This window comes from Camellia sinensis, chromosome 5 (genome assembly GCF_055761805.1).
Source record: "Camellia sinensis isolate YWXY chromosome 5, ASM5576180v1, whole genome shotgun sequence".
NCBI lineage: Eukaryota > Viridiplantae > Streptophyta > Magnoliopsida > Ericales > Theaceae > Camellia > Camellia sinensis.
This window is the reverse complement of record NC_138965.1, coordinates 220,348,936-220,367,881: the sequence shown is the minus strand read 5'-3', so window position 1 is coordinate 220,367,881 and position 18,946 is coordinate 220,348,936. Positions and strand designations below refer to the sequence as shown.

The window sequence follows — 18,946 nt, the reverse complement described above, 5'->3', positions numbered from 1 at the left end:
CAATAGATAGATATGGATACATACATACAAATTACAATTGACCTCAAAACAAACAACCAAAATGATCCATCAATCAACCGCTAACATCAACATCGCTCCCGCCATGCTGCAATAGTCCAAAAAAAAGCATAGCAAAACGGCCACCAGATAATATGTACACATATGGGACTCATTGGACCCAAACTGAAGCTCGACAGACACGCTCATACTTATCAAATTACGTTTATTAACGCCACCACAACACACACACACACACACAGATTGAAAAAAAAAAAAAAAAGAAGAAAAAGGAAGGAGTCGTTAAACAATTTAGATCAGAAGAAGTATGTGGATGAAAATGAGGATGAAGAAGAAGAACCGCCAAAGTCAAAACCATGATGAGCTTCATCAGCTGGTAGTAGTAGTGGTAGTGAAGATGGTGATGATGATAACCCATCAGAAACTGGCTCCATCCTCCCAAGGAGTGTGCTTTGCTGTTGCAAGAACTCGCTCAAATACGACCCAGACCCAGTCCCAGTCCCCACAGAAAACTTGTCTTCACCAAGAAAAAGCATGTCCTCCTTCCATACATCAGCACCATGACCCACCTCGGAAAGTTGCTGCTGCTGCTGCTGCTGGACGCTCTTTGAACCATCATAATAATAACTCGAAATATCAGGTGGCAATGGTGGCAAGTCCACTTCATCATCACAGAAGTATTGTTGGTGTTTCAATGACCCACCAGCAGTACCAGTACCAGTACCAGTACCAGTACCAGTACCAGTACCAGTACCACCATGCATAATAATACTTTGCTGCTGTTGCTGCTGCTGATGATCACTGTCATCATCATTCACCCTTCGTTGAATCCACTCGTCTCCTGGAACTGGGAAAAATCCACTTGAAAAATGACTGACATTGAGAGGCCGGTGGTGGTCTTGGTCATGGTCCTCCTGACCAGTTGAACCAAAGTAGAATAATTGATTGTGTTGTTGGTTTTGATGCGAATTCACAAGGAAGAGGCCGGCAGAGAAGTCGTGTAGCAATTCATGGTCGGAGGAAGCTGCAGGAGGAGGAGGAGGGGGAGGAGGAATAGGGATGTTGTTGTCGGAGTAGACAAAGTTGGTGCGAGCGAGAGAGCCACGCATGGAGAGGGCGGCAGTGTCATAGGCGAGTGCTGCTTCCTCTGCAGTGTCGAAAGTGCCTAGCCAATGCCTTTCTTTAGTGGATGGATCCCTTATCTCCGCTGCATATCTGCCCCATGGCCTTCTTCGAACCCCGATAAACCTTCCTCCTGCACACCAAGACTTTGATTCTTCTTGCTGTTGGTCATGCTGCTGCTGCTGATTCTTTCTTCTGCTCTTTGACGACGATGATTGGGAGTTTACTTTTTTTGAGTGGTTGATGAAATCCATGATTGAGATATATATATATATATATATATTGTTTATATTTATATACAGATAGCTTGGTGGAAGAACTAGAAAGACTTCTCCTTGTCTCTGCCTTTCAATCTTTGTCTCCTGCTCCGCTGATAAGAAGTGAGATTTTCTGACGAGAGAGAGAGAGAGTTGTTCTCTGCTTGAGTCAATTGTTGCCCAATGCTGCTTTAAATAAACTGGATTTCATACTGGAATTCAAATGGCACCCGTATCCCTGCCTCAAGTGTCTTCTTTTTTTCCTAAACAATAATGAGGCTTTTTACTTTTATAAAAAAAACCTTAATAATACGTATATCTATCTATCCATTCTAATATATAAAGTGAACGCTGCCGCTGCTGATACTGTTGTTGACACATTTGTGGGAAAATATTCATGTAAAAAAGAAAACTACAAGACTTGAAATCAAGATTATGAGTTTGGCAAAACAAATCCTTATTACTTAAGTAATAAACACTACATGTGCATTTTTCTGTATCATTATTTTTATACTATTATATTTTTTATAAATTGATCAGGCATTATATATGTCACCCACCAATATATATTATAAAAACTAGTCACTGAGTAATCAGATACTCAGTGGGCCTACGCCTAATTAATTCCATCAGTTGGTATGTAATGCTATTGATAATTTCCCATATAATTATACATACAAATTTCTCAAAAAATTCTTATTCATGTGCTGTTGTTTATTATATTGTTTATCACATATACTGATGAGCAAGAGTGGGCTATGTTTTTATATCATTTCCATTATGTAATGTTATTAGTGGGTACCATTTCTTAATTGCCATAATCATAAGATTCATAACCATAATCTTCATTCTTCAATACTAGTGCAATAATTTCCATTAATTAATAGAAACAACAGTTACAAGTGTATATATTAGTGTTATGATATTATAATTGACCACATTTATTATACAAGTTACAAATACCTAAAACTATACAAATCTTTTAGTACACTAATGTGCACATTAATTGATACATATAACATTATTCGAGTTAGAGTGACTCTGTATATTACTTCATGTTAATGCTTATGTGTGTGTATTATCATTAGAAGTTTTTATAATCTGTATAATAAGTGGGGTCATAGTTTTAAAATGATAATATCATAACTATATTAATACACTAATTAGTACCTTTCACTCTCTCTCTCTCTGTTTAATAATAAGTTGAAGCTGCCGCCAATTCAAAGAAGATGAAGAAGGTGACTACTAATTTGCATCAGTCAAAATTGCTTCAGTAATAACTATGACTTGTTATTCTATTCTAGTTTTTTGAAACCAAAAAAATTAGTAACAAAGAAACCGGTAAAATGAGCTTATATATATTTTAACTACTATTCTTTTTCTTCTCTGTTTTATTCCTTGAAGAGTTAATAGTCTTAAATGGTGAAATCCATCCCCTTGTGTGTCTAATTTGTACTCTAAATGATCTTGAGAATACTTTTTTAATCTTTAATTAACTACTTAATGAGAAGTGACATATTTTGAATTAAAATGAGGACCATTCAAATCACTAGTTAATCAAAGTAATGAATGAGAATGACTAAGTCAGAGATTACTAACCAAGAAAAAGATAAGAAAAGCACAAGATATTTTTCATCAATTTGAAAACACTTTTCACTCTTATCTCAATTGAATCAATACTAGTCATTAGCATTTGTGTTTTTATTAATTATTAATTACCTTATTTTTTGAGTTGTATCAACATATTCAATCCATTGTTCTACACATGAGAAAGAGAGAGAGAGCACTTGAATCACATACTAATCATTGACTGTATTGAGTAGATGTGCATAAAGAAAAGATCATTCTTGCAGAGTGTACTGCATTTAGGAGCATGCATGCCTTTAAAGAACTTTACACAAACCAAAAGTAATTTGTCTAAAAAAAAGAAGGGAGAGACTAACATGCATCTTATGATTGCTTAATGTATGCAAACCAATCATGATTACTGAAGGATAGTCAGATGATCACTCAATCATTAGCTCCATCAGCATCACAATTACTACCATATGGGCTTTATCTTTCACCAACCTATTTCCTCTATTTTATCTTTTATATTTAATACACATATTACTACTATTATTATGCAAATTTAAAATTTTAAAAGAAAGAAAATAAAATGTTACAGGCACTCCCCAGAAGCTCAGGAGATTTTCAAAACCAAGCCTGATATGATAACATCAAGCAAACAGCATACGTACACTCAAATTAGCTTCATTCAACAATTAAGCAACCAATGAATTAGGAAATCTTTAAGGAATTCACAATCCCTCAGCTCCCAAATCAAGATAGTAGAAAAATCATTCTCCTCGTCAAGAATTTGGCTGCATCATCAGTACACATAAGTAGTTAATTAATGTTTCAGTATATATGGGTCATAGATATATTCCAGTCAAAAGAATACAAGTTTGCCTGTTTTCAAAAGCCATTCTTTACATTCTCCATGAACTCATTCTGGCTCTAACATCTTCCATAATTGCTTTAATAATAATATCCACATGTTTCCCCTCTTTTTTTCCATGAAAAATTATTAGTCATTTCTTTCTCTCTATCCGTGGTAGAAGGCTATCCAGGTCTACAAACATATATTCCCCAATTCAATTAGCCCAAAAAATTAAGAAATTTAGTTGACGCTTTAGATCTCAACCTTTATTGTTAAAACCTCACTTTTGTATAATATAAACTAGCAAAAATATCAATACTCCTTATTTGCAATCTTCCCAAAAATTTTGCAAGATAAATTAGATGGGAAAAAAATTTAAATCAAAGGACACCAATGTGACTAAGATGATTCAGTTCTATGGATATAGATAAGATGGTAGCATCAAACAATCCATAAGGAAAAGTTGTTACTAATGGTCCATAGATGCAGCAGTAATTGTGGGGAATTTCATTAAAAGTAATCAGTGTGTTTGGTTTCAATTTTCTGAATTCAGCTTTTTGAAAACTAAGTTTTTTTTTTTCGTATTTTTTAGTTTTTTAAGTTATTTGTGAAAAAATAACTTGTATCTAAATAGTAAAATATTTGTGAAAAAATATTTTACAAAATTAATAAATACACAAAAATACGAAAAATGTACTGATTTTTCATTTTTTAAAAATATTTTTTGGTATTTAGTGAATTTTTTAAATATTTTTTTTCAGAAATATTATACTTTTAAATTGTATTTATGTTAGGTGTGTCTAATTTTTTTTAAAAAAAATGCTTAAAATATTAAAAAAATCATTGAAAATATTAAAATACAAAAAATAAAAAAGTAAATTTTCTGAAAATTATTTTATGAAAACTAGAACCAAAAAACTATGAATTTGTGGGTGAATGTAAATCATATAACTTTAAATTGTTTGAGGTTCATGTGTCATGCATATTCACAACTAAAAGTATTTGAAGAAATTGTTCATACACGAATGAAGAAATTGAAATTGATATCTGAATGGCTAGCAATTGGGAACAATTATGACCAAATGATGTTAAAAAATTGTTCCATTTTGAACTTAAAATTATATAGATAATGAAGATTACAAAAGGAATAGAGAGGAGGGGCGAAAAGGGGGTCTCGTAATTACTGGGGTGGAAATGTTAGGGATATCATTATATATCAGCCATGTGCATCCAATTTAATTCAAGTTAAATTCAATAATGTGTTCCACAAGCCTTTCTTGCCTTTAACCAAAACCCAAGTTTTTTTTCTTTGTTTTCGTTTTCTGTGATTATTATTTATTACTTTGTTAAAGTTTTTAAGTTCCATGCAAATGACTTTTTTTCTTTTTCGTATTCATATTGCAAAAGCTTGGAGCATTCTTTGTATCACATAATTAGTATGAAATCTCGTAAGCCTCCAAAACTAGAGAAAAAGGCAAGTTGGGTTCCATGTGAGTAGAACTTAGAGGCATGTTCTTTCCAAGAAAACAATCACCTTATCAAATAAAATTATAATAATTTTAATAACAATTAAAATAAACAATGGTTTTTTTTAGGAAAGTAGGTCCTTGCACATGGTGGTCAACTAAGAAATGCAAAACAAACGTGTAATGATGTTCTTTTCCCCCTCACTTGATCACAAATCTATGGAACACATCAAAAGATTTTATCAACAAAACAATTTGCAGTCTTAAAAACTAGTGTTGGACTCATGCAATGCATTGGATAATTAATTTTAAGAAGCCATTTCTTGCTAAATAAATATTATAATACATTTAAACCACTTACATGACAAATTTATTTTGTAATTCCCAACTAATTGTCAATAATAATAATTTATTTAGACAGCCTCATTTGAGAACATACTATTTTAGTAATTTTTTAACTTTTTACAAAAAATGTATAGAAAAATAAAAAGAGTTGTGTGATAACTTATAGTAACTTTTGAGCATTTTAGCTAAAATATTTAGTCCCCAAATGAGATCTAAGTTACTGGTGTAACCAAAAATTTAATTTGTATGCATTTTTTATTTAGAAAGTAAGTTACTGTTATGAGCTAAAATTTAATTTGTATGCATTTTTTTGGTAAATATAATAAATTTATAATTTAAGATCATGCCTCTTTACCTAGTTTTAAGTTGTATGACAAAAATGGGGCTTGATCCATGAAAATGTTACAACTATACTTTCATTGCCAGTGTATTTACTTAGGGTTCTTTTGAGATGTAGGTTGGTTTTTTGATTATTTTAGCCTGGAGCTAAAAAGTCTTATTTGAAATAGACCTTTTGATTTTTTTGACTTTTATGAAAGAAAAAATGAAATGATTATTATTTAGATGTGGCATTTTATATTATTAATTTTTTAGCCCCAAAATTTGCTACGCCAAACGAGTGCTTAGTTTAACTCTAACATTGAACTAAAATGACCAATCTTTCCAACTTTGAATACTTAAATATTCTTCTAGGCTCTACAAATAAAGATAATTCACAAGATGCAATATCGATTTGATTTATTTTGATAGGTATAAAAAATAATAAAAACGGAATTAATTAAGCCTCTTTGCTCAAGTATACAATATTAAATTGATTTATTTTCATAATCATTAGGTAGAAATACATTGTAGAGTTGAGTGTATATTTCAATACTCATACAAAAATAGAGTCCAGAATTACATAATACACAAATAGTCATCTTGTGACTTATCGACAGATTAGAGGGAGAGTTGCTGGAGGGGTCATGGGGGAAGAGTCACCAGAGGTGGGGGGAGTTGCAGGACGGAAGAGGGAGAATGTGAAACTCGTTCGGAATTCTTTACCTTTTTTTTTTTTTTTTTGTTTCCTTACAAAATGTAGGAAATTTCTGTCACTTTTTTTCCCAAAAAAAAAAACAGTTGGCAAACATGTTTTATTTTGGGTTTTCAAAATATTCTGAAAAACAAAAACGACAAAAACAAGAAACAGCAACCTTAAAGCTCAACCCTTGAGTTGAGACCATCATTCCTATACTGCAAACAAATATCATCTAACAACTCATTTCAAACCAACATGGATACCATGATTAATTACCTAATTGAATATTCATTCTGAACAATCAATACGAATGATAATTTTAATGACATTTACAGGTGCATAGGTACAACTTCAGAATTCAAATCAGATTTTAGTTACAGAACTCTACCATAAACTCTTTAACATGACAGAGTGTCACAAAGAGAGGAGGAGAGATTTGAGAACAAGCTTCAACACTATTCCAACAATCAAGGACAGCAGACACTTAAAAACCCACCCAGATCAACTTGGCTACGGAAGACCAATTAACCCAGAACAGCACATTTACTACAAGATTCATCAAGGTGTTGGACACCAGATGGCTTACCAAAGTAGAGAGGTGATAGCGTTTGATCAGCCTGAGCATCTGAAACTGACAACCTAGAAAATTCCACCAACTCTTCCCCAGTTTCTTCTGTCCCACTGCCCTCTGATAGAACCATTAAGAGTCTTTTAAGAGCTTCCCGCATCCAATCGTACCGGCAGAATTTGAAGGCTTCATCGATGGTAAGCTGTTATACATGACAAGCAAAGCTCTAAATGCAGAGTTTCTCATATTAGTGATATAAGATTTGATGATGAGACAAAATGATGTGAAGAAAACAAACACTTCAAATTTTTAGGATATGGATTTACCAAAAGAAGGATGTCACATGCATAGATAAACAAATCATATTCATCTCATTAACAAGCACTTCAAATTTGTAGGATACTATTACCGACCCATTTCCTATCATAGATATCCTGCTCTGGCCAGTAGTCCAGTTCTTCAGTCACCTCCAAGGCAAACATAAAACCTCTGCAACCTCCTCCTACGCTGCAGCTGTTCTGACTGCTCTTGCTTCTAAACTCCCAATCTCCCAGAGGTTCTTCCTAAACCACATGAAAAATCAGGTTCATTATATTACTCAATAATAAGGGGAAAAACTACTATTTGCAATATGCTATGCTATCAAATTACCAAGTGTTAGTTTTCCTTTGGCTTCAGCCCCTATTTTACCAAAAAAATAAAATAAGATTTACCAGATGTATATTAGGACTTGTTGATATACCAATCAGAATTAAGTGAAGCTGCCACCATTACCAAACCAAGCCTTAATTAAGTTCCTAAAATAAATAAAAGACTTGAATAAAACCCACATTCCACCCTAGTATATGAAAGCATCTTTTGGAGCAAGAGCTCCTCTCTGAAAACTACAAAAAGCTTTTTTCTGTTTCAATCAAAAAAAAGTTGAAGTAACTGCAACCATAAGGTTATTCCACAACATCATCAAATTGATCTGTGTGCTCATGAACATACTAGTTTAATTTAATCCTTTACAGAAACAGTAAAGTTACTTCCAGTAAAAGACAACAACGGCGAATGCCATTGAGACGTGAGGCAATTTGCCCCACTCGATTTTTTTATAAAACCGATGTTTGTTCTTTAATTAAAAGTTTTATTACCGAAAAATGCTCAGTTGCCCCCACTGATTTGTTGATCTCTTTCTCTTCCTTTGTCTTTCTGCATTAAATAAATTAATTAAAAAGAAAGAGCATTGGTCTGTTTTAGCCCAACTAATCCTATAATATGGCATTTCTTCTAACCCACACAATCCATGATTATTATTAGTTCAATTTCCTGATTATTATTATTTGGTTTTCAAATTTTAGTTCTATCTAAGATTTTACCTCCACTAGAAAAAAGCCATAGCTCTGGCCCTGCATTCAGGCTGACAGCCATCAAGGGTGACATCCGTCAAATGATCTCATGGTGCCATTTGATTCATACATGGACCCAAACAGAAATGACTAGTGAAAAAAGTCTGGCTTTAAGGCTTTGTGGAATTATTAATCTACTAGGTCATTGTATAGCAAATTTCCATATAAATCAGGTTCACCAAGTATATATGCACTTGACCGAATATAACCATCATGGCACCAGTTTTAAGGTTTTGAGCCACTCTTAAAGAAAGGACTAGAAGCCTAGGAAAGGATGAATATACTAATCCACCAGCAACATAGGGCCACTGTGGTACCTGCAGCACGGGGAGCTCCTTAAACACCAAATGGAACAACTTAGAAAAAGGAGTTTGGTTCCTTCATTCGTGGGATTGGTCAAATCAAGTGTTGTGGCTGCAGGGTCAAATCCCTACATGTTTGGCAAAAAGATTAAACTCCTAGTAACAAATCAATTCAAAAATTGATAAATTGGCATATCTTGATATGTCCAACACCCTGCAATGATACCCTGAATTATTTGTATCCAAATGCGGTACAATTCTATCACTCTTCAAAAGGAAAAAGAAAAGGAAATGGAGCCTAGTACAAGTTCAGGATTAATAATATTGTGTTCAGGGCAAGAATTCTTAAATCACAAGTTGGGTTCTGAGCAAATTCAAATAAAACTTTGTTCATTGCTATTATTCGTCTTTTATAACAGTTAAAGGCTCAAGGTGCACTAAGGCACTAAGGTATCCTATAGCCAAAGCAGAAGGCATAACATAGTGCAAACCTGAGTGAAAAGTATTTGACAAGTAATTGTTCTTTTAACCAAGATACCAGTTTCTTTTAGCAGATACTGCATCTTCAGCAGAGTAATTCTGAAGCTTCATTTCATAAATGAGCAAAAAAATGCAATAAAATATAAGGCAATTCCAGTAAACAAAATATAAGCAGAAAAATGTCATTCTCAACAATAATTGACATAAGGGAACAAAAGCTATTGCGCCTATACCAAGCTGGTACTAGAAACCTACACGAAGTATTCCTTTCACTCCTCCTTCCTCCAAGGCCTCTCGACATGCAGCTTCAGTAATGGTCTCATCATCTTCCCATCCACCCTGACAATCAAATAAATGCATTACAATCGAAACTTATATTTAGCTCACATCATTCGTTTTAGAACGATAGATCCCGATATTCTGCTTCAAATGTTGAATAAAAAAGCACCAAGATATACCTTTGGAAAAACAAGATCATCACGATTTGGTGAAGAAATCATGAGGACAAGTAACCTCTTCTCTAAATCGCAAATGTCATCCTGAACAACTTTCTCAAACTTAAAAGGAATGCACCTGAATTTTGCACCAAACAAGGAATATAACCCAGGAAAATTAATTCAGCTATTAATGCAAAATGTGAACACATTAACAGAAGAAATGCATGGGATGAAGAGTATGTCTAATAGTGAAGCACTCGCAGTAGCAGTAGTCCAATTTAAACCCCAAAGCTCATTAATATTGCATGAATGAACCATACCCAAAAAAGAAAAAACAAAAAAGCAACAAAACAAAAAGATGAAGAAGAAGAAGAAGAAGATCCAAAGCGTCACAAATGGAAACTGACAATCTCAATGAACACTTAAAAGCATATTTTGAACTTTAAAATCAAGGTCCACCCACTACATTTAATTAAATTGTACCAGGCTTTATGAGAGAAAGGCTCCTCTGAAGCACAATTTTCTTCTCAAGGTAGAAATGTAATTCAGGACAAGAATGTATTGAAAGGAATATTTTCCAAAATGTAGAAATGTATATGGTGACTGACTAGTGCTAATTCAACCGTTGACTCTCTCTATATCTCTCACCATACATGGCCACTGACTAGTGCTAGCATTTTACGACTGCCCTATATTTATGCTCAAGAAAGACGATCGTTAACCATATATTCTTCCCAATGGAACATTGAAGGCATGCCTTCAAAAGTGACAGAACAGAAACTAAAGCAGGGAGAAAATCTAGCATATTAATTTTTTCATATCTAGTAACCCGTCCTATATGTCAAGCTTAAATTGGCATCAAATCTAGCATTCTCACATACTACGCTTTAAATCTTGACATTTAAAACTAGACTCTTATAATTTCTCTTATTTATTTTGCGTAATATTAAATATGTTTTGCCTTTATTAACACATTACCTGTTAACAGAACAAAATATAATAAAGAACTTTAGTGTCACAGCAAAGGCTCCACTTGGCATTAGAAAGCAGCTGTTCAAAATCATACAGAAGTATCCCCTTCCACAACTTAATATTGTTCTTGTACCACAGCAGGATGCAAACATCACTAGTAACAATGTTGCACTTATACTGATGGAATTTGGGTTCCAAAACATGAGGTGAACTGAACCAGCTTCATTCAGCTCAAGATATGTGGTGTAGCTTAAATCTTAAAAGTGTTGCATTCTCAATGATCGTTGAGAATTGAGGAGTATCAATAATTAGCATGGAGATATTTCATTTCCTGACCTTTTTTCAGGCAAAACAATTGGACCCTTTATTAGTTTTTGTCTCCTAATAATTAGTAGGCTGGCATTCAATTAAATCAAAGGCCTTAAACGTTTCCAAATGAAATGAGAGAGTCAGAGACTCATCCCAATTTATTGAATAAGCACAAATCAGTATATGCTGAGTTGTTCCATGAACCCATGCTATGAATCATGAAAAAAATGTCATGAAAATGATCATGAAAGATTCTCCACCTTTAGATTACACTTAAAATAAAACACCACATACTAATCAAGGGATGAAAAATATTCATGATGCGTTTCATGATTTTTTTTCATGACTCCTAATATTATTCTTGTTATTTTTGCCACCTGAATTCATGCTTGTTTAATATAACCAACCCTCAATCATTTACAAGAAATATGATAGTATCTTCTCTTCAGCAATTTGACAAAAAAATTAGCTTAGGAAAGTCAACACCTTCACTAAGTTGGCAGTGGACCTACATTATTAATCTCTGAGATCAATCACACCTTTCCGTCAAACTTTGTAAAGAAGAAACGAAAGTAATAGATTGTTGTGAATCAGATTTTACAGTAAAATAAAACAAAAATTGATGCAAAATCTGCTGTGAACTACTTACTACTGGTCATGATGGCATGAGAAGAGGGCCGAGTTTTGGATTACTGTTTCTTATCACTTCTTGACCCAGACATATGTATGTATATTATCACCACATCCAACTAATATGCTACATTTATGTTGTATAAAAGACCAAAATTTATTCCAAGAAAACAATAATAATAATAATATTAATAATAATAATAATAATAATAATAATAATAATAATAATAATAATTGAGATAACCATATCACAAATGGGCCTGAAAATGCCCCAAATGCTTGAGCAGCTTCAGAAGCTTAATTCTGTAATATTTGAGATCTAGCACATCATCTGGAGAGCTTGATTAGTTTATGTCAAGCTTGAGGATATAACAAAACAAACCATTAATTGCAATTCCCACATAGTGAAGAAGATTAAAAAGAAAAGTAAAGAGAAACCTGGAGAAGGAGAGCAAACAAAAAAAAAAAAAACGACAACAACGTAGGAGAAACTGACAGGGGAGAAACTGTTAAAATATGTTAGTATTATATGTTAGTGATGCTAGTGGTATCATTATGTTTAGTTTGCTTTATGCTTTCGGTGCCTCAATTGGCACCCAATGTTGGCTTTCTCCTCTCTATAAAGAGAGTGTAAATCTCTTTGTAAACATATCAATACATCAATCAATAATAATACATCATTTATTTTACATGGTATCAGAGCAAGGTTAAGAATCTAGTAATTTCGCTTCACCGGCGGGCGGCAACCTCGCCTTGGCCGCCCGCCGGACCTCAACCTAGTCTGCTTGTTTTTTTTTTTTTTTTTTTTTTCACACATACCTTCTTCCATAATTAAGCTCTTCTCTGCACCTGGTCTCTCTCTCTCTCTCGCATGAACTGGTTTGGAGATGAAGAGATCACACGCATACACACATGCATCTGATGCAAGCAAATCTCTCCATCACATGCAAGCCAATCTCTTCACAACTGCCATGGACGCTGCTGCTGTTCGAGGGAAATCTCTTTCACCCTCCTTTCTTCGTCACACAGCCCAGCCCCCCGTCGCTTGGAGGTTTTGGTGCCCGATTTGGATCCGCGTGACCCGTTTGTCATCTGAGCAGACAACGTGGTTCCAGTTGCATGGATCTGGGTCGGACCACCCCATGCATTCGGGTGGGTTTAAGGTGTTCTTGAGAGCTCACATCACTGCAGCATCAGATGGGTTGGTCTGGGACACTCCGTATGTGAAGAATGAAGCCAACCCAATAACAAAGATGGCTAACAGATTCGGAACACCTGAACTTCATACACTTTCAGCCCGCGTAAACAACAACCTAGCCACCTCAGGTTGATGAGCCTTTACGGCCATATGCCACGTTCTCTTGGACTACTTCGGCACCGCTTCCGGCTCCTCTGGATTCGTCCATATCACGGCTCTCAAAGGCGGTAAGGTCGGCTTCGAAGCCCAGGATAACGGCGGCAACGTCGACGCCGTCTTCATCCAATCGTCGGGTGAGGTTCCGTAACACATGTCCGTCATTCAGATCAGCAAGATCTTGCCGTCGGTTCAAGCCAAAGCTCCGACTCCTGGTCCGAGTCAGATGCATATGACGGCTTTGATGTCGGCTCACGGCTGTAACGTGTTCACCGAGATTCTGCAGACCTCCGACGCCGAGCAAACGTTCCACGTTGGTCTTCACCACCTTCTTCACTACCTCTTCTTTGTTCATTGCCTCACAAACAGTGCTTTTTTCCAACCCATCATCCACTACCATATCCACCAAATTTTGTCCCCTTTTCTTTCAGTAGACCACAGCACTTTTATTTTATTTTATTTTATTTTATTTTACAAACTCTCATCATTGTCCCACCGAAAAGTGAGCAAAACCCCAGCTGGAATGTCATAGTCGGAATCATCCTGTCGGCTCCAGCACCAAGCCAGGGCAGACTGCATTATCTTTTCTCTCTCTCTTCCTTTTGGCAGTTTGAAAACACATGGGCATGTCTCTCCGCCCATGCTCCCATCATTTTTTCTTTTTTTTTCGTATATATATTTATTCCATTATCTTTTATGTTTTATGTATCTCTCTACATATATATATATATATATATCTATGTACATTTCAATCACTTCTGATTTTTCAACATTTTCTTTTATTTTCTTTCCACAAAAAAAAAAAAAAAAAAAAAAAACAAACAAACAAACAAACCAATTTCTTCCAAAAAAAAAAAAAAAAAAAAAAAAAAAAAAAAAAACACCAAAAGATTTGTTTTCTTTTCTGCAGACGGCCTACCACCGACCTCACTTCCCCTACTCTGCCGCCGGTCTCTTCTTTTTGCCTCCGTCCTGGACAGTCCTTGCCGGTGCTGCCTCCGTGTTTCCCACTCCACTGGGCACGATCACTACTCCCTGCTCCTCCACTGCAGCATATGGTGGCCCTCCAAATCGGAACATCACGGTGGCCTTCCGCTTCAGCTCCTTGTTTTCTGCCCTTAGCACGCTTATCTCTGCTCGCGCATCCTTATACATGCGTTGGAGCAGAGCCAGCTGGGAGTTTAATTGCTGCACCTCATTTGTCCTACTCTGCAGCCGGTGCGACAAGTTTGTGACCGCCGTCATGGACTCCACACATGTCTTCAACGTATACTGATTAGCCTCCACATCCGTTTGCACTGCCATTTTTTGCTCCACCGACTGCATCGGAAAGTTCAACGGAGCAAACCCAGTGGTGTTTGGTTGCGGTTCACTGGCCACCGCACCAGTTATTTCTCTTGTGGACTCGTTCAGTTCGGGAAAGAGAGTGAGCAGACCACGGGAAGAAGAGGAAGAAGAGGCCATTTTCTGGGCAACAGAGTGTTACAGAATATCTCTCACAACAGAGTGTTACAGACTATCTCTCTCAGCAATCTCAGCAAAACGACCTCTCTTTCTCAGCAAAACGAAGAATTTTTCAGAGGTTTCTCTCAGTTTTTTCTGTCTCAGTTTCTGCCTCCTCCGCTTCGGTTTATAAAGACCATGACACAGAGGCAGCCACGCGCATCGCGCGCCTCTTCTCGCCGACAAACTGGCACGCCTTTTCATGGCACGCCTTTTGATGCATTCGGGCACGCCTTTTGATGGCACGCCTTTTGAGGGTGCGGGCACACCTTTTGAGGGCACGACTTTTGAGGGCTCGATATCTACATCTATGTATATTTTTTTTTGGGCAGCCTATATACACACTCATACAGTGTCTTCTACACCGGTCAGCTTTCTCAATCCCTTTGTTTCAACCTCAAATAGGTTTCTCTCTTCACACCTATTTGAGTTTGAGGGGGGGTTATACCAGTATCATGTATAAGTCGCTCATGGCGCACTCCCTAAGTCGCCTCCTCGGTGCACCACCACAGCTTCTACAACGGTCCGACATGACCTCGTAAACTGTCCTGCTACATCGGTCCGACATGACCCCATAAACTGTCCCGACATTGATTCCGGTCAGCTTCTACTACGGTCCGACATGACCCCGTAAACTGTCTTCTACATCGGTCCGACATGACCCCATAAACTGTCTTCTACATCGGTCTGACACGACCACACAGTGTCTGCTACAACGGTCCGACATGACCCCGTAAACTGTCTGCTACAACGGTCCGACATGACCCCATAAACTGCCTGCTACATCGGTCTGACACGACCATACCATGTCTCCTATCCTGTTTTATTTTATTTATCAGTTTATTTTTCTATTTTGTTACTCTCTCCAAACTCAAGTTGGTTAGTACCTATCCTCCTTGAGTTTGAGGGGGGCTGTTAAAATATGTTAGTATTATATGTTAGTGATGCTAGTGGTATCATTATGTTTAGTTTGCTTTATGCTTTCGGTGCCTCAATTGGCACCCAATGTTGGCTTTCTCCTCTCTATAAAGAGAGTGTAAATCTCTTTGTAAACATATCAATACATCAATCAATAATAATACATCATTTATTTTACAGAAACATATATATATATATACAAAGCCGCAAATGGATGCAAAATTTGTAGGAAAGAAATATCGAAATAAAGAAAACCCAAAAGGTGAGTGAAACAAATAAATATGTATTGTATTGTAATTTGTATATATGAAAACGTAGAAGGAAGGAAGGACTGAGTGACAGACCCAGCCACCAGCCTAAATTCATCCATATACCGTTGCCGATGTCTCCCTGTTCTCGCCGGCGAACACAACATCATTACTAGTATTACTTTAAGCCCCACCCTCTCTCTCTCTCTCTCTCTGTGTGTGCAAGCTTTCAAACGAATCTTCTCTTTTTTATTTATTTTTTTACATATATATCAATCCCAACCCATGTCAACTTTATGCAACAAAATTGGCCGGCTTTACATTCTATCCTAAAATTAGGACACACAGAAATGGAAAGAATTGGCCAATAATTTCCAGCGGGATGGGATCCCATCAAATGTTACCTGTTTATAAAAACATTACACAAACAAATTTAGTAATTTATGTTAATAATATTTTAATATTTAATAAAATTAACTGATAATAATTACACATCAACTTGTAAAAAATAAATAATTATTCCATTTGTATAACATTACTCAACAATAATTAATAATACTCCTTTCATTTCAAAATATTAGTCTCTTTTAGAAATTTAGTTTTTATTAGTATAATTATTACATTTCAAAATTATTAACAATTATTATATTTCAAAAATATTAATATTAATAAATATAAAGAAAATGACAAAATAAAAAATACAAATTATTTTAGTCTTTAATTTTTTAAAATAAATTAATATTTTGAGTCAATAAAAAACTACAAATAACAATTTTGAGACCAAAGTTGTATTAATTTGTAACTAAAATACAATTAACTATTTCTATTTCAGTTATACTACAAATACAGCTACCCCTGCAGCATACCCAAAAACACACGCACACACACTTACACTTGTTTGCATTACTAATTTTTTTTATATTTTTAGTAGTATAAATTTTCAGCAAACAAATCTACATCAGTCGTTACTCGCTATCAAGCCAAACCATCAACGATCAGCATATCGTTATATTTAAATATAACAGATGGGATGGGATGGGATGGTGGTGGGGAGTGAATGCCAATTTGCCAAAAGCTAGCGTTTACTTTGGGTCAATGATTGATTGCTAAGCTCATAAGTCTCCGTTTGGGAGGGGGGTTGGATTTTTAATTTTTTTTTTGACTCTTTTGATTATTTGAACTTGAATTCAAAAGCTTGGTTTGAGAAGGACTTTTTGATTTTTTTGATTTTTTTGAGAGAAAAAAATATAATGATTATGAATTAAATGTGATGTTTTGTCTGTTGTGACTCAAATAACTTATTCTGTCTTTTGTAATTCAAAAAGACAAAAGAACCCAAATAAACTCTTCCCAAACGACACCTAAATGAATTTCGGAGATCAGTTGAGACCAAAATGGTCTCTTTCATCTTTATCATCCGCACATGGATTTCTTTACTTTGCTGCTCTCTACTCCCGAAAAACCATTTATTATAACGGGAGAGGCTTCGCTTCAATTAAATCAACATCATACCCGGGAGAGCTCTCGAATTTCGTAGACTCACCACGAAACTCGCATCAATAATTTGGAACGTTCATATGTAAAACTTGTCGATTGTTTTATTTATTTAAAAAAATTATATTAATTAGATATTGATAGTCATTTGATTAAATCATATTTCATTTAACGGTAAATATAATTTTTAAAATAAATTATTGACAAAAATATTATCTGATCAAGTAACTATTGATATCTGATCAACGTGATTTTTTATAAAAATGAAATACTTGACAAATTCTACATATTGAACGGTTTAAATTATCGATACGACCTCCGTGATACACCCAGAAGCCCAACACCACCATCTAAGTGAGAAGCCCAACTAGAAAGAAACTAATCTCTATTATAAACACTTGATTCCCTTTCCCCCATTTTCCAAGCACGTGCTAATGTCTATCAGATTTGGCGTTTATAATTTTTTTTACAAATCACTCGGTGATAAAATTTATCATTAAATATATACATATATTTATTAATTTTGTATTCATCTATGACAATAAAAAATGATGTAAACTATAATTTGGTAAAGATTTAGAAGTTGTTTGGAATGACCTAAATAAGTGTACTTTTTATTTTTTTACAAAAAGATATGCATAAAAGTAGAGAGGTGATGTGATGGAAAAATAAATAAAAAGATAAAAAGATAGACTATTTTTAGGTTGCCAAACTTAGCCTTATTTTTTCTCCTCATTCCTCTCTCATCCTTCTTTATCTCTATCTCTTTGTTATTGTTATCAGATCTGAGAAAGTGGTAGCAATAGTGATGCGATGGAGATGAACATTATTTTTGTTGAAAAATTATTAGAAAAATGTTGTCGAAAGTCACCGGAGATTGAAAATGATTGCCGCTAGTTAGAGACGATGGACAAAAATGGTCACCGAATGTTGAAGGTTGTTATTGACAGTCATCATTAGAGGTAGTCGTCAATGACCGGAGGTAATTGCTGACAGAGTCATGACAATAATTCTATGGTTGATGTACAAAATGAGATAAGGTGGTGACATTTTGGACATATTAATAATTGAAAAAAAAAATTATAAGACTTATAAGTAAATAAGTCTTATCAATGCCAGTATATATCCATTTTTATAAAGGAATTATTCTATAGTCCTAAAACAAATTTAAACGGTGGCAGAATTTGAAGGGACAATACAAAAATATGTCAATTAATAAATAAATCGAGTATTACTTGCTGAATAAAATTTTCATTTTATATTAGCATTGCAGGTGACAAAAATATGTCAATTAATAAATAAATCGAGTATTACTTGCTGAATAAAATTTTCATTTTATATTAGCATTGCAGGTGACATGTTATTTTACATAAGGCCTTGTTAACCTGTATACTAAGGGGCCATGTTAAGAAAATAATAAATAATTTCAACAATCTTCACTTGTATGCAGAAGGTAAAACTAAATTATAAATAAATTTGATATTATTGAAAAACGTTTTTTTAAAACCTTATTTGTCTAATCGGCAATGCTGGAGACCCCCAACACCCCCACCTCCACGTGGGGGGCTGCCAATGGCTGAAAAAAAAAAAAAAAAAAAAAAATCAACAATTTTTGGACCAATCAGAAAAGACCCCAGCACCCCCCTTGGGGGGTCTAATGCATTTTCCTTTGTCTAATAATTTTACATAAGG

General features: G+C 34.9%; 2 protein-coding genes across 3 annotated transcripts; both read right to left on the bottom strand.

The window, feature by feature from the left end:
• Positions 1–314: 314 nt before the first annotated feature.
• LOC114261490 (uncharacterized) lies at positions 315–1,480 on the bottom strand. The gene has a single exon (XM_028201757.2). It carries the CDS (start codon positions 1,392–1,394, stop codon positions 315–317), a length of 1,080 nt encoding a protein of 359 aa, XP_028057558.2. The 5' UTR covers positions 1,395–1,480.
• A 5,411-nt stretch (positions 1,481–6,891) lies between these two features.
• LOC114261511 (nudix hydrolase 13, mitochondrial) lies at positions 6,892–16,741 on the bottom strand. 2 transcript variants are annotated; one of them, XM_028201775.2, is made up of 5 exons: positions 15,857–16,741; positions 9,848–9,962; positions 9,645–9,728; positions 7,630–7,779; positions 6,892–7,418 (listed from the first exon to the last, which is right to left on the bottom strand). In XM_028201775.2, the coding sequence occupies exons 1-5, from the start codon at positions 15,928–15,930 to the stop codon at positions 7,173–7,175; spliced, it is 669 nt and encodes a 222-aa protein (XP_028057576.2). In that variant the 5' UTR covers positions 15,931–16,741; the 3' UTR covers positions 6,892–7,172. The 2 variants fall into 2 exon arrangements, with proteins under 2 accessions (XP_028057576.2, XP_082727654.1); XM_082871528.1 differs by having other exon boundaries at positions 15,887–16,144.
• Positions 16,742–18,946: the final 2,205 nt, after the last annotated feature.